Source organism: Balaenoptera borealis (genome assembly GCF_965194805.1).
Source record: "Balaenoptera borealis genome assembly, chromosome: 3".
NCBI classification, from domain to species: Eukaryota; Metazoa; Chordata; class Mammalia; order Artiodactyla; family Balaenopteridae; genus Balaenoptera; species Balaenoptera borealis.
In genome coordinates this window covers 7,643,568-7,658,684 of record NC_138866.1, presented here as the reverse complement: position 1 = coordinate 7,658,684, position 15,117 = coordinate 7,643,568, and the positions used below count along the sequence as shown (strand labels likewise).

Sequence of the window (15,117 nt, the reverse complement as noted above, 5' to 3'; positions counted from 1 at the left end):
GAGACATTAGTATTCCTTCTCTTTTTTAGGAAGGAGTATATAGTTGAGATTCTTTCTTTTGCTCTGGTTACTAGGAAGTTCAGAGCTGAATATAATGCTTCATCCTAGAAACTGTATTAATCCTTATAATTGCATACTTGCTCCTTCTTTTCCTCTGTCATAATTTTTTAAAACTTTAAAAAAAAAAAAGTATGTGTTCTTTGTATTTAGGACACTCATATCTCTGAAAGGGATAAGTTTAATCAATTCAATGTATATTTCTCTTTATATTCCTAAGAGATAAGGTAAAAAACCTATAAGAATTGATCGATAGTGGAATGAAGCAAGCCTTCTATCCATTTTTTTACAGCCATGCTTGATTATGGTATAGTAAATTCGGAAACTATAGTGAAATATGAATGTATCCACTTTGAACTGTTTTTAGTCTCAATAACCTAAGAGTATTATTTAAAGCACAGAATTTGGGGATGACATAAATCTGAAGTGGAAAGACACTAAGTATCACCATGCCCTTAAAAATCATTGTTAAGTAAATAATAAATAAATTCCTGCTGGCATTCAGCCTGGAACATGGTACAAAGAGTTGAACAAGAGCAGAGAAAGGTCTTCCAATGCACATCAGTGGCCTGCAGCTCCTCTGGTGGACAACTTCCTATCTCTTTGAGATGATCACACCTAATGTAGTATTAAATTTATACCATGTAGCCTATAGTTAAGGTCAGATTGCCCCAAATATACCATCTAAATTTGGTGAAGATCTATCTAGCTGTTTTTGCGTGATAGAATGATAGAAACTGTATTTTAATTATGTAAATTTAGATTGTTGCAGTTGATACATTTCTTTCTGTTTTTTAATGGTAGTTTAGCCTTAGTTCTGTATCTAAGTGGATTCAGTGTTTACTAAGAATTCCTTTCCTTAGATACCCCATTATTGAGTTCTTTATTTTGAATCTTGTCTTATTTGGTTGAATTTTGTCAAGTATTTTTTTCCCTAAATTTTTGAGTGAGATTATGACATATGTACAGAAACGTGCACAAATAATTGTGGAATTTGAACTTCACAAAGTGAACGTATGCATTTAGATGTCACCCAAATCAAAATATGGATCATTGCAAGAACCCAAGAAACCTTTCTCATGCCCTACTCCCAGCCATTACCCCTTCAGTAAGAGTAACCAATTTTATGACTTCTAACACCATAAATTAGTTTTGCTATTAAAGAAAAACGTAGTAGTAGCACCATACGTTTTGTACACTTTTGTGTCTGTCTTTCATTCATTTGTATTTCTTTATTTTTCTTTTTGAATTTTTTTTATTTATTTTTTTATACAGGAGGTTCTTATTAGTTATCTATTTTATAAATATTGATGTATACATGTCAATCCCAATCTCCCAATTCATCACTCCACCACCCCCTCCCCCACCGCTTTCCCCCCTTGGTGTCCATACGTTTCTTCTCTACATCTGTGTCTCTATTTCTGCCTTGCATTTCTGAATTTCCATGCTGTCACAAGTAACAAAAGTCTTTTGTTTTTTTATTCCTGTGTAGTACTCCATTATATGACTATATCATGGTTCATTTATCCCTTCTGCTCTTGGTGGATGTTTGCATTGTTTCCAGTTTTTGGTGATTGCAATAATACTGTTAAGAACACTCTTATAAATTCTTTTGGGAAACATATATAATTATTTCAAGTTTGGTGTATACATAGTAGAATTCCTGGGGCATAGGGTTTACATATGCTTAGTAGCTTTAGTAGATACCGCCAAGCAATTTGCCCAGTTTACTCTCCCACAGCAGCTTATGAGAGTTCCAGTTGCTCACTGACACTAGCTATTGCATTATGTTTAATTTTATCTATTTTGGTAGATGTTTACTAATATTTCTCTATGGTTTTAATTTGATCTACTTGAGAATATTGATTTTGAACACCTTTTCATAGCCTGTCAGTCTTGATTATCCTTTTTTTGTGAGGTGCATTTCAAGTCTTGTCCATTAAAAAAAATTGGGGTTGTCTGCTTTCCTTTGATTTGCAGAGTTAAGCACTTTGTATATATATACAATATATGTATTGCACATATTTTTTTTACAGTCTGTGGTTTATCTTTTCACTCTCTTAATACGGTATCTTTTGATGAACAGAAGTTCTTCACTTTAATTAAGCGTAATTTATCAGGTTTTTGTTTGTTTATGGCTAGTGCTTTGTGTATTCTATTTTAGGAAAATTTTGTCTACCTCAAGATCATGAAGACAATCTTTTGTCAAGAAATTTTATCTTTTTCATTTAGGTCTACAGTTTAACAGAAATTGATTTTGCGCATGGTGTGAGTCGGTGTTTATTTACCCCCTGTGGATATCTAGTTGATCTGAACTATTTATTGAAAAGATTATAATGTCCCCACAGCACGTAGCTGGTTTTCAGGTAACCATATGTGTTTGGGTCTGTTTCTGGACACTCTGTTCTGTGCCATTGGCCTGCTTATCTGTATTTGGGTCAGTGCCACACTGTTTGAACTACTGGCTTCATAATGATATTTGATAGTATAAGTTCTCCAACTTTATTCTTCTTTAAGATTGTCTTTGCTGTTTTTGGCCCTTTGACTTGACATATACATTTTAGAATCAGCTTATTAATTTCCACAGAAATTCTTCTGGGATTTTGATTGAGATTGCACTGACTGTCGTTTTGGGAAAAACTGACATCTTCACAGTATTCTTTTCTGTTCCATGAATATGGTATACCCCTATATTTATTTAGGTTCTTTCATTTATCTCAGTGATGTTTGTAGTTGTCTCTGACTATATAGAGATCATATACATCTTCCATGTCTAACTGCTTAATTCTTAGTCTATTTCTTTTTATCATCTGTGATCATCCCAAACCTTTCCTTCATGTCATTTAGTTGTCAGCTCAGTCTGCTGTTTTTCAATGTTTCTAATATACTTATAAGTTCTATAATGATTATTTTTCTATTTATTAGCTATGCAGTTTCCTTGTTTATCTCTGGGTTTTTAAAAATTATCATTTCTCATTTCCTCAATTTTTTAAATCTTTTTTTTAAGCCTCCAATGCATTTTATAAAATTTTCTTTTTGAGGGGAGGACTGTGTTTTCTTTCAGAGTGGAGTCTTCAGCTGTTTTTTGCATGTTGTGACCTGGGAGGGCACCGTACCACAAGTGCCTCAGGTGATTCTAATGTAGGTGAAAGGCAGGGGTGGCATCCTTGGCTGCATATTAAAATCACCTGGGAGCTTTTATAAATCCCATTGTCTGGATTGCACCCCAGACCAATTAAATCAAAAGCTTTGGGGGTGGACCTGAGCCTCAGGATTTTTAGGTGATTACATTGGGCAGACATAGTTGAGAACCACTGCAAACCAAAATTTGAGTTACCTTGGAATTCTAGCTTCTATGTAGAAAACAACCCTTTTGCAAATAGGGAAAGCAGATATTGGGCATTTAAGTCTAAAAGACTTTAAATAATAGTACTTATCAGCCACATGACCAATGTATGTATGTAGGCAATTATTCACACATGCCATGTTGTGATCTTTATTGTAAGAGATAGAGAAGGAAATTTGGCATCATATAAATGCCTTGAATGGTACCCAGGGGGATTTATTTTTTGACATAACAAAAAGATATGCTTATAAGATATGTTCAAAACTTAGATCACAAAGGACAGTATTAGAGCAGGATTCCCTTTTTCTTTGATATCATGACTAGTTTTTAGGAATTATGTTAAACATTTGTGTGAGTTTCTTTTTAATAAGGGATACATTTTTTTAAAGCTGTCTTTCTGTGGAAATAATGTTATCTGTCTTGCTCATAAGATTGTTGTGTGGGTTAAATGAGATTCAGAAAGTGCTTAGAACAGTGCTGAACACATAATAAGTAATCAGTAAATGTTAACTGCAATATTATTGTTAATGCTGTTGTTTCACTGACTTTACATTTTCTCACGTCTTTCTGGTTTCTTGATGTCAAGAAAATAGCAGAACATTTTCATTTGAATCTTTTGAACTAAGGTCATACATCCTTAAAAATTCAGTTTATGAAATAGAGTATATTGGGCAGATGTGAATGAAGACTGGCTTACATTCACTTGGTGAGTATGTGTGTTCAAATTGATTGTTTTGAATAGTAAATGATGGGGAATTGGTAAAAGTTGATTTTGCAACAAAGACAAGATGGTAATTACTGTGAAATAAAGGTTCCAAAATGCAGCTCCATAAGTTACTCATATTAAAAATGGATAAATCACATTAATGAGTTTGAAGTTAACTTTTTTCCTTGAAGCTGTTGATTGATACTAAAGGACCATAGGTAGTGGACATAAAGCAGAGGACTTCTGAGTGCCAGAGAATTCTATGTTCGCTGTTTTCTACCTATGTGTTTAGGAATTATGTATTTTGTGGACATAGCCTTATTGGGGGGAGGTCAGGCAGACTGTTTTTAATAGGAACTCTAATGTAGCCTGGTTTATTTTGTAAGAAACTTGCTCAAGTGTGGCTTGAGAGCATTTAATTCCCCACTAGTACATACATAGGGTTTGGTTTTCATTGAAATATGTATCTTTATAAATATTGACCTCTTTAGTTTGCAGTGTTATAGCTTCAGAGTCTTGTGCTTTTAATTCTTAAGTTTGACAATTCTCCAGGGGACTTGATGGTGCTCGGTGCTGGTAATAGGATATCAACCCTTTAAACTTTAGGTTATCATTGAACATTTATGGATTGATAGTATTCTGTAGTCTGTCAATATTAAATTATTTTACATATACTTTACAGCACTGATATGAGACACATCTGCTTACAAATGATGAAAGTGAAATTCAGAAGAGGTTAGATGACTTGTCCAGGGCCATGCAACCATTAATTATTATTATGCATTTACATAGCTTTTTTTCCTCAGAGGAGCTCAAGGCCCCTAAAAATCTCCTAGTGATTTTAGGTATAAATATTAAAGACAATTAAACCATAACTAGCTACCCATTTGCCTCTCCCCATAAGTTGGCCCTTGAAATACCTTAACTTTGCTAAAAAGTTTGACATTAACGGTGCAGGTCATGGAACCCTCAGAGGAAAATAAGCATGAAGAAGTGTCATATTAATTCCAACATAGAAGAGAATACAGTGACACATTAGCCTTTAGACCTTTGTTTATTGAATCTCTGAAAACATCTCTCAGTTGTTAAGTGACTACAGGTTTGATCGTATTGGAAGTTTCGTGGTCCTTGTGAGATGAATGATATTAGAGTCACGAAAGGCCATTGTTGCCAACTTTGGAAGATGGATTTACTGTTTTCAGAAGTGCTGTTGGGAGACCTTTCCAGTCTCTGATTGCCATTATTATATGAAAATTCGATGAGAGTAAGTTCTCAGTCATGTAGTACTCCTGAAGATCATGTGATCAGGTTCAACTTTTTTTTCAGCTCATTATCTCCTCAGTGGCTATGTTTTTTCTAGGAGGATGGGTGACAGTAAGGCTGTTAAGCAGCTTGTTTCTAGATCCTCAGTAGGCCCAACTTCAGAAGGGACACACATTCGCTCCAGATAAGCAAGTAGACAAATATGCCTACTTTGTGAAAGCAGTGCTTTTGCTAAAAAGTGTGCTGCCCATGGAGCAAGCAGTCAATTCTGCTTGCCACCTAGATGCAGTTTTTTCATTTGTTTATTTATTCTGACAGAGTCTACAAATGCATCGGTATCATTTGCTAACTCATGAGTTAGCAATAATCTTTGGTGCACCATTTTCAGATAATTACAGCAAATTCTTCATTCTTCGTGGCATAAGAGTGGGATAGCTTGAACTAGTGAAGGACGTAGATATTCCACATTTTGTTAGTCATGCTTTTTTTTTTTTTTGCTAAACCCCCAGACCTGCTAATAAATGATAAAATTACTTGAGTAATATGTTAATTATTAACTACCTTCAAAATAGATAATTAAAAGTGTGGACAGGAGAGATATCTAAGTTTAAACAAAAAACAAAATCAGGGTTTGGCCATACACTCATGCCTGTGTTACATTTACAGATGGATTGATATTTCACAGAGTGAAATCCCATGTGTGTGGGATTACATTGGTCACTTACTCAAAAAGACTCATTTAAGGAACTCTCAAATGACTTCTTATAGGGCTTACATAAATGCAAACAGTTTTAGAAATTTAACTTGTGTGTGCTTAATGTTTTTATAAAAGCTAAAATTACTCTTTTGCTTTAATGATTTGTTAGTGTCTGTTTTTCTCCATGAGAATGAAGCCTGAAACAGTGCCCAGCACACACTAGGTGCTTAGAAAATACATGATGGGATTCCTACCTCTGTTCCGATAGAATCAGGGTTACCGTGGAAGGAAATTGTAGTGTGCGTTATTCTTATCACAACCTTTACCATGGAAACTTGTTTAAAATAATAAATCACTTCAGTGTATCGTTAACAGTTTTTTAGACCATTCTTCAAATTCATCCCTCATTTAAGTCACTTACTCATTTCCTGACCCACTTCCCATCTTTTCATCTGTTCCCTTTTCAGTCGTGTCTGACCTTTTCCTGCTTTTTCTCAAAACATTTCTGTAATTACTTAATGTCCATTTAAACATTACACAGTTTTTGAGGGGCTTTTGGTAGAACACGCAGTCAGCTCTTTATTACTACAGTAGTAATGGACTAGTTCCTCAGCAGGTGCAGAGCCCTAGATATCTGTGTGTGTCTGAGGTGCATGATAGCACGTGGGGAAACCCCGGTCCTTGCCCTCCAGGAGTGTCCAGGGTAGGAGAGAAGGAAAGTAGAGTGTGGCCCTGGGCTTGCCAAGTACACAAGTATGTGTGTGCGCGCTAGCTCTCTAGGAGGGGATCCGTTACAACGAAAGCACCACGGCTGGCAACTGCCACTTCACACCGAAAAGTCCCATGGGGGGCAGCGTGGTTCTGTGGAAAGAAGTTCTAATAAGAACCAAGAGCCCTTAGCTCTTGTCTTCTCACCACCAGCAGCTGGAAACACGGAGCAGCTTCTCCCAGCTTTCTTTTGTCCCCAGCCTCAGTTTTTTCTGTCTAGATAGGGAAGTTTAACTAAAATCCACTGGTTTTGTAAATATTGTGGTGTAGCACATGCGTTTCTTTACCTTCATAGAAGATATGTCCTTTTTAGTTGCCACTGAGTAACAAATATTCTATTTTTGGTTACTATTAAGGAACGTATTAGTAATTTGTAAAGGGTATACATTTGCATGATGATTTCAGTGGCCTTAATCAAATAAGTCCAGTAAGATTAACTGTGTATTGCAGTCTCATGTTTGTGTTTAGAGTTCTGTGTTCTTTGTTCTTCGACACACACATGTGCAGTACCATTTAAACATTTTAGGCTGTACCTTCTAAGTTTCTATAATGAACATTCATGACTTTTGTAATAAGGGGGAAAAAACCCAACAACAGTTCTTCAGTACTCATCTCCTTTGATACAAGCATGAATCTGATTGGCTTCTCTTAGATGCTGTTGAAAGCATTTAGAGGTTATCTTTGGATGTTTGAGTTGGGATGCGAAGAATTGTCTTTGGTTTTTGTCTCTGAAGACTTTTATTCTCTTTTCCATTAAAACAGCTTTAAGTCTATAACTAGTCTCCAGTCAGTGTTTAGATTGTTAGTAAATTATCAGTCCGATGCATCTAGCTGATTTGTCTTCCTGTTTCTAAATTGGAAGTGAGAAGCTGCTAATTAACTAAGTTTTAGCCTAGCATATCTGAGCACTGCAAAAATACAATGTGTAATATATACACTAATGCCCTTTAAAATAAACCTAGTTTTTAAAGATATTTTAGCCATGCTGAATTAAAAGAAAACTCTATCCTAACTTGATGAATTATTCTTGTGTGTCATGCAATATTTTGATTTCATTTATAAATGTAAATAAAGGCACCTGTGAGACCTGGTATGGCATATGACAAAATCAGAGATTAGTGCACTTTGTGAAGCCATTTTCTGTTTAAAGAGAACCAAACTATGCACTATTTGAAGCCTAAAATGTTGTCAAATAACAAAATGAAGCATTTGGTGATATCAGTAGAAAGAAGCTGGCAGCAAATTGTTTGGAATTTTACTCATCACCTTATGCAATGAATAACAGACTTAGATATTCTTTAACTTGAAGGTTGTTGTTAATTGGTCTTAGTCTGTAGACTGTTGGTCCTTTCTATCCAAACTATTGATATATACATTGTCAGAAAAGTTGGGCAAGAGATACCCAACTGAAGTGTGGATTAATGAAATTCAGTGCTTTCCCCAGTACATACTGCTGAAATACAGGTGTTTCTTTTGTTGGTTGAATACTGTCTGATTTTCATTCCTATGTAATTTACCTGCACGGAGATTAAGAAAGCTCCTTTTTATTAAATAAGCTTGAAAACAAGATGAATGCACTAGGTTCTTAGGTAGAACATATTGGATAGCTCCCTTTATAATGAGCATTTAAAAATCTGCCCTCCTAAAACTGGAAAATGCATTCTCTCCTGTATGGAAAGCAATATAGTACTGAAATATTCCTCCTTAATTTTGGTCCGAACGAACAAAAGTGTCTGTGTTTATTCCTGCCTAATGCATCACAAATCTGCTGACATGCTAACCTTGGAGTCTTGGCTGGCGTTAATCAGGCCTGTGCACCGGCAGGAAAGATGTACCTAATGCACTCCATCAGTGCAGTTTGCATATGGAAGTTCTCACAGGGGAGCTGCCCTGTGCCAGCTGAGGGTTACCTGCCCACTGCAGTTATTGTATGTAATTATCGAACCAATCTGTTCAGCCCAGCAGGGTTTAGATAGTAATCATGAAGCAACACTTTGGAAAAGAAAGATGTAAGGCACTCTCCCCTTCTCTCATCAGTTATATGAAGTTACAGCCACTTTTCCAGCTATTTTTGAGAAGTAATACCTCCACGTACAAATCTGCTAAATGAATGCCTTTGAAAGTTTCTTAAGGTTTAGTCAAGATGTTATGTTTATATATGTGAAGCATTTTCTTCAGGACCATGATGGGAATCTCTGAGGTTTAATCTTTCCACAGCCACCGTAAGAATATTTTGAAACAGTGGGATTAACTGTAATACATAGATAATAACAGTTCTGACCATTCAGAGGTTTTAACATAACGGGGCTTGAGTAGACTTGTGCTTTCCCATGTAGTTCTCTTTGGAACAGAACCCATGGTTAGCATTAGGCAAAAGAACAATGTCCTGTCAGCAGACATTATACCCTTTTATAGCTGTACACAAAATGGCCCGAAGTGAGGAAAATTCTTAGGCAAAGTTTAACTTAATATTGTTAGGAAGATATAAATGAGGACATTCTGATGTGTCGTGAATCTGTGAAATTTGGGAAGTATCAGATGATTTCCTAAATGCTACAGACTTATTTTAGGCAACCTAGAGAAGTAATGAATTCTGATGTAGATTTTAACACATTTAGATTTGAGATTACATGGCATAAAGTTGTATGAAAAGTGCAAAGTTTTCAATTCCTTACTAATGTCCTTCTATAGTTATACCTACATATAGAGATGTTAAGTATTTTAAAACTTTACACAGGACTGAGCTAGTTAGGAAATGTTGTAGTGATAGAAAGTAAGAAAAAGAAATTGTATGAACATTTGGGAAGAATGGATGGTGACAGAACGTAGGCATTAACTCCTAAGTAACACTCAACTAGAAAAATATGTAGAAAATGGGAAAGGCCTGAGAGAGTGGTGGAAAATCCAACCTGTTTTTGAGATTTTAGGAGAGCTTTTTACTTTTAAGACTCTTCTTTTACAGTAAGGTTTATGGCCCTCTTAAACTTTAAATTATAAAACATTTATTGGAAGTTTGCCATTATTGATCCACAGAATTTCCCCATCAGTTTAGAGGGCATAACCACTGATGCAGTACATGGGCCAGGCACATACTTTCCTGTTTATCAAGTACATTTACCCCACCCCACACATGCAGCGTAAAATGGGGAAAATAAGTATCATTGGCCTGAGCAAGTATCAGCTTTCAAAGAGAGTTTCTGTATGATCAGTCCTGATGGTTAAAACATGGCTTTCAATAATAAATTATATGAGGCATAAAAAGTTAGAGGTGGATATAAGAAATATACCCACTTCCAGACTAACTGTATAGTTGAAGTTTCCCTTAATCCCCTTTTCTTTCATCCCCCACCCCTTTCCTTAGTGACCCCCACCATGAAGTTGTGTGTATTCTTCCTGTATGTTTTGACACACCCACACGTGTATGGATTCATATATATATGCTAATATCTGATAAGTTTGTGTATTTTCTTAATTGACCATCATGCCACATCTTTCTTTCTTTCTTTCTTTCTTTTTTTTTTTTTTTTTTAATTTTTATATGTAAGAAGAGAAAGAAAGAAATAGAGCGGAGCACAGAACCTGGTGTTGAAGATATGGAATGCTCAGATACACAGACATTCGAGGCCCCACAAACCCGTAAGTTGAACAGTCTTGCCTATTAGCTCTATTCTTATATATAATAAACACAAATTTCATTTCCTCCCACTGAATAAGGGGTTAACTATTTGGGTTATAACATTCTCATTTTATAATTAAAAAAATATAGGAGAAGATCTTATATTTATACAGTATGTATCACAATGTCCTTTGTTCACATTGTGTTATTTACTATAATCATGTTCGCAATAATCATGAAGTTGAGACCAGGAGTTACTCTCATTTTGCAGATATGGAGCCCAAGACACAGAGCATTTAAGTGACAGAACTGTTGTGAAAGGGTTAGACGTAGAGACCAGAACTCTTACCTCTCAGGCTACTATCTCTCCGGTTCCCCGCACTTACCACCGAACTCTGGGCGTGAGAGGGAACGTCACGAGTCAGGTGGTTAGTACATGGCTTACTGCAGAGTCCGCCAACTCTTCTTTTCTCTCAGCAAGTTGGGATGCAAGGAATTAAAACCTCGAATCATCACTTCCCAAAGGTCTTGAAGCAAAAAGCAAGGTATAAAATCATTTCTTCAATGGCTCATGTACTGGTGCTGAAGGCACTTCTAGTATGGAGTAGTTCCAGGAGAGACATTAGCAAAGGCCGCATCTGCAAAGGGCAAGACTAGGTTGGACTTTGGTCTGGTTAATAAATGGCCAGTCTGTGGTGTGTAGGCACACCTGTGGGGCTCAGAAGATGGGAAAATGTGTTCCAGGTTTCATGAGAGATGGTTTACTTGCCTCAGTGAGGAGAGATTCAGAGCTGGCTGCAGTACCATTTCCGCCCCCGGCCAGAGAGCTCTTCTGTCTGTCTGCCTTTTGTTTATTTCTTAGTTTATTGGTCCTGAAATATTTCTGATTTCTAATAGAAAAGGCTTATTTTTGGTAAAAATTTCATCAAAGTGTAAGTGCCCAGTAGAGTTAGGCCAGTGATGTATTTTTACCTTCCCTTTGACAGTGGTAGCCATGCATGTTTGCGGAAGGCAAAAATTGACTTTCAAAGAGAATCATCTTCACCCTGATTTTATTAACATTTTCTTCATTATATATTATGGATAGTACGTCCTTAGGTTTATCTGAATTTACCCAAGAGAATCCTTGGGATAGCTGAAGAGCGAGTGTATAACGTCACTCTGGAAGCTAAAGGTTTTGAAATAGTCCCTCTTACTTTTCTGCTGCCGGTCTTCCATTCCTTCCTGTTTTTGTTGTTTTTCCCCTTCCTCCCCTGTCTCGTTCATTCCCTTATCAGGAGGTGAGGAGCCCCCGGGAGCAGTGCATCAAAGCAGGTCTCAGCCAGGGGCTAGCAGCAGCAGCTATGACAGTGAGTGGGAGCAAAATTAAGGCGCATTTATAAAGATAGAGTAATAGTCTTACTTAAGAAAATCCCTTACATTTTAAAACGGGAGATTTTAGTTTAGGAAAGGGCCTACATTGTTATAGTAAGGTTGATGCCCATTTAGACCAAAGCCAGTTCCCAGCTGTGCATAGGGAAGACTCATGCGTCCCTTCATGCGGGGAGGTCATTTGTTATCTGAACTTTGCTTAATGAGCATCAGAGGTATTTGTTTTGATACATACGTGATTTTAAATTTGACTGTAATTACGAAAAATGTTTCTTATACCTAAAATTTTAATTTAAGGTCCTTATACTGATGGTTTTTACTGTGAGAAAATATATTAGTATTTTTGTTTTATTTATTAATGACAAAAGAAGAGAGTAGACCCCATCACTAATTTAAGGAGAATAATCCAGATTTCTTTTTGATATTAAAAAATGAAGATTAAAAAATAATCAAATTCTCTTTTATTCATATAAACTCTAAATTGCTTTAATTAAATACTGTTATTTTCCAATTGTAATTCTTTTCTCCCCCCTCAAGTATAAGGCTAGTTAAGGTATTTTACTATCTAAATATTCATAAATGAGAGAAATATTACCTGAGATAGTAAAATGTTATTGCTTCTAGCAAAGAAAACTAAAGCAATCCAAGGGTTCATGAAAATGTATGTATTTGTATTCATCAATTTAAAGTAACTTGAATGAGAAGGCACATTATTACATTTGAAGTTTTTTAAAGAAATATATAATTCAGTGAATTCTGTGTTTTAGAGCTTTAAGATTTTGTGTCAGAAACATGTTTCAAGAATGGTTACCTCTAACAGCTGCTTTAGAAATGTCAGTTTCTTCATTAACAATTTTATTTTCAAACACGATTTATGGTTTACATATGGTAAGAGATTTTTCTCACCGTGTGATCTCTCAGAATGCTGTGCCTAGCAAAATGGGAGCAACTTTCCTTTAATATCTATTTAGACCATTTAAAAAACGGGTATAATTTTCTTGATACACCTAAACTCATTTTGACTAGCTGGGGGTCTATTGTGTAAGAACACATTCTGAAAGCTCTCAAAATGTGTATTGTGTAGGTTTTCTCAAAGAAAGAGATGGGGTGACGGGGTGGTTTTCAAGAACAACAGAGACCTCTAATCCTTTTATTTTTATGCAAGGCATAATTTTTACCAGTTGAGAAAATTTGGTAATTTGCTGCAAGTAATTTTTTCCCCACAAAATGATAAACCTTTAAAAACCACACATATTCTGGCATTTCAAAACCATGCCAATATTTCAGAATTGTACTAAAAATTAGTTAATACAGCCATGATATTTATGGCCAGTATACTTTGTCCCTACCGTTCATACAATAGACAGAACTCAACAGCCTACTCTTGGTGTTGTTTTTGAAGTACCTTGGATTTTGGACCATTCTTGAGGGTTCTTTGAGGAAAGCATGACTTATGTTTACTCCTTGAACAGTTACGGTCTAGTCAAGAAAGAGGTATTTTTAAGGCACCCTACAAAGAAATTTCCCACTTGTTTTTTTCCTTCTGCATTATAAAATCATAGAAGAGTATCCCAACCTTGTATATTCATATTATTTTTCAAATATTAAGTTTTACACATTAGTCTTATGATTGGGCCTTTTACCACTAGTAAACTATTATGAAAATGAGTATATATTTTACCACTAGTAAAGTATTATGAAAATGAGTATATATGGGACGGGAGGAGAAATAGATTTTTTTCTGCAACAGTCAGAATTGATTATTGGGAAAAATACTGAACTGATAAAGTCACTAAGTTGCATAATATGATTATATCATAAGTTGCAGGTGGTGATGGCATTCTTAGTTGCAGTAAAAAACTTTAAATCTAGATTGAATGGGGATAAGCAGCAATGGTATTTACTCTAAGAGTAAAATGTCAAATTAGGACATTAATGAGAATATAGCGATAATCGTTGACTTTAGTGTCCTTTTTAATGTGACTGTAGATTCAAATTTTATTGAAAGGGAGATATACTATAGTATTGATTATGGACCTTGATTTTGCGATATCCTGTTATTCCAATTTCAGACAATCACAGCATTCTCAGTTTTCTATGGAAAATTAATTTCAAAATTGTTGAAGTAAAAACCTAAAAATTTACCATGGGATATTTTTAAAAGAAGGCTATATCACAAAAATTGAAGAAAAAACTCAAAAGTTTAAACCCACCATAGTATAGGCCATGCACTATGAGTGGCAGAGAAAAAAAGATACTCATATAACTTTGCAGTTTGCATGAATTGAAATGTATGGCAATTGAATAAAAACTAGAACTTGGAAAAATAACAAGCAAACTGATCTTCCAGTTAAGTACCTAAATAAACCTGTAGTCAGAAAGCCTTTAGAAACTGTTTATGATTAGACATGTGTGGTAGATATTTTGTCCTAGATGCAAAGAATGTTTTGTATGTTTCAGAAGAGAAGTACTGATTTCTTTGCTGTTCAGTGTGTTCATTGATTGATTGTGGGCCCCACGCTGCCCTCACCCTGGTACCGTCGCTCTCTCCTGGCAGAGGGAAGCCTGAGGCTGTGGAAGGCGCACTCCTCTTGCCAGCACAGGCAGTTGTGACCGGGCCTAAGCTTGTCCTTCTGACTCTGCTGTGCTCGCGGTGGAGGTGGCCTGGGGTGGGGTGGGAGACCAAGTCTCCTTGGGGAGGCGGATCCACGTGCCCCTGGTAGAGAAGCACTGCATTCTTCCAGCGCAGGGAATAGTTGGAGAGGAACTGTCATAAGGCACTTAGGCCAGTATCAGATGTGATACTTTTCTAGAAGGCGACTCAGTTGGGATCTCTTTAATTCCTAGCGGACAAGACTTTGCACTTTGGATTAGCCCAGTGCTCTCCTGCCTGAAGAGTAGAGGGATCAGGCTTTAGAAAGCAACACATTTAGAAAAGATGCCTTGCTTTTCATGATAGGCATAACCTCAGTGCTTCCCCGCAAGGAATACCTATCTTTTTTTTTTTTTAACTTTTCATTTTATATTGGAGTGTAATTGATTAACAACGTTGTGTTAGTTTCAGGTGTACAGAAAAGTGATCTGTATATATACATATACAGATATCTATTCTTTTTCAAATATTTTTCCCATAATATTGAGCACACTTCCCTGTGCTATACAGTAGGTCCGTGTTGCTTATGGAATACCTATCTTGTTGCTATAGTTTACATTAGGAGTTAATGTTTTTAATTGTACAATAAAAATTTGGGGGAGAAAGTTCAGGACCAGTGTAAATGGGGTATGTTTTTACC

General features: G+C 36.0%; 1 protein-coding gene across 4 annotated transcripts in view; it reads left to right on the top strand.

Annotated features, from left to right (window-relative positions):
* The window catches only part of VRK1 (VRK serine/threonine kinase 1), a 75,382-nt gene that overhangs the window by 59,750 nt on the left and 515 nt on the right, over positions 1–15,117 (top strand). For 3 of the 4 annotated variants that reach the window (XM_082384577.1, XM_082384579.1, XM_082384580.1), the window contains one exon: positions 10,383–10,473. In XM_082384577.1, the coding sequence (XP_082240703.1) occupies positions 10,383–10,473 (91 nt within the window). The remainder of the gene's footprint in view (positions 1–10,382; positions 10,474–15,117) is intronic. The other variant, XM_082384578.1, reaches the window with a different exon arrangement.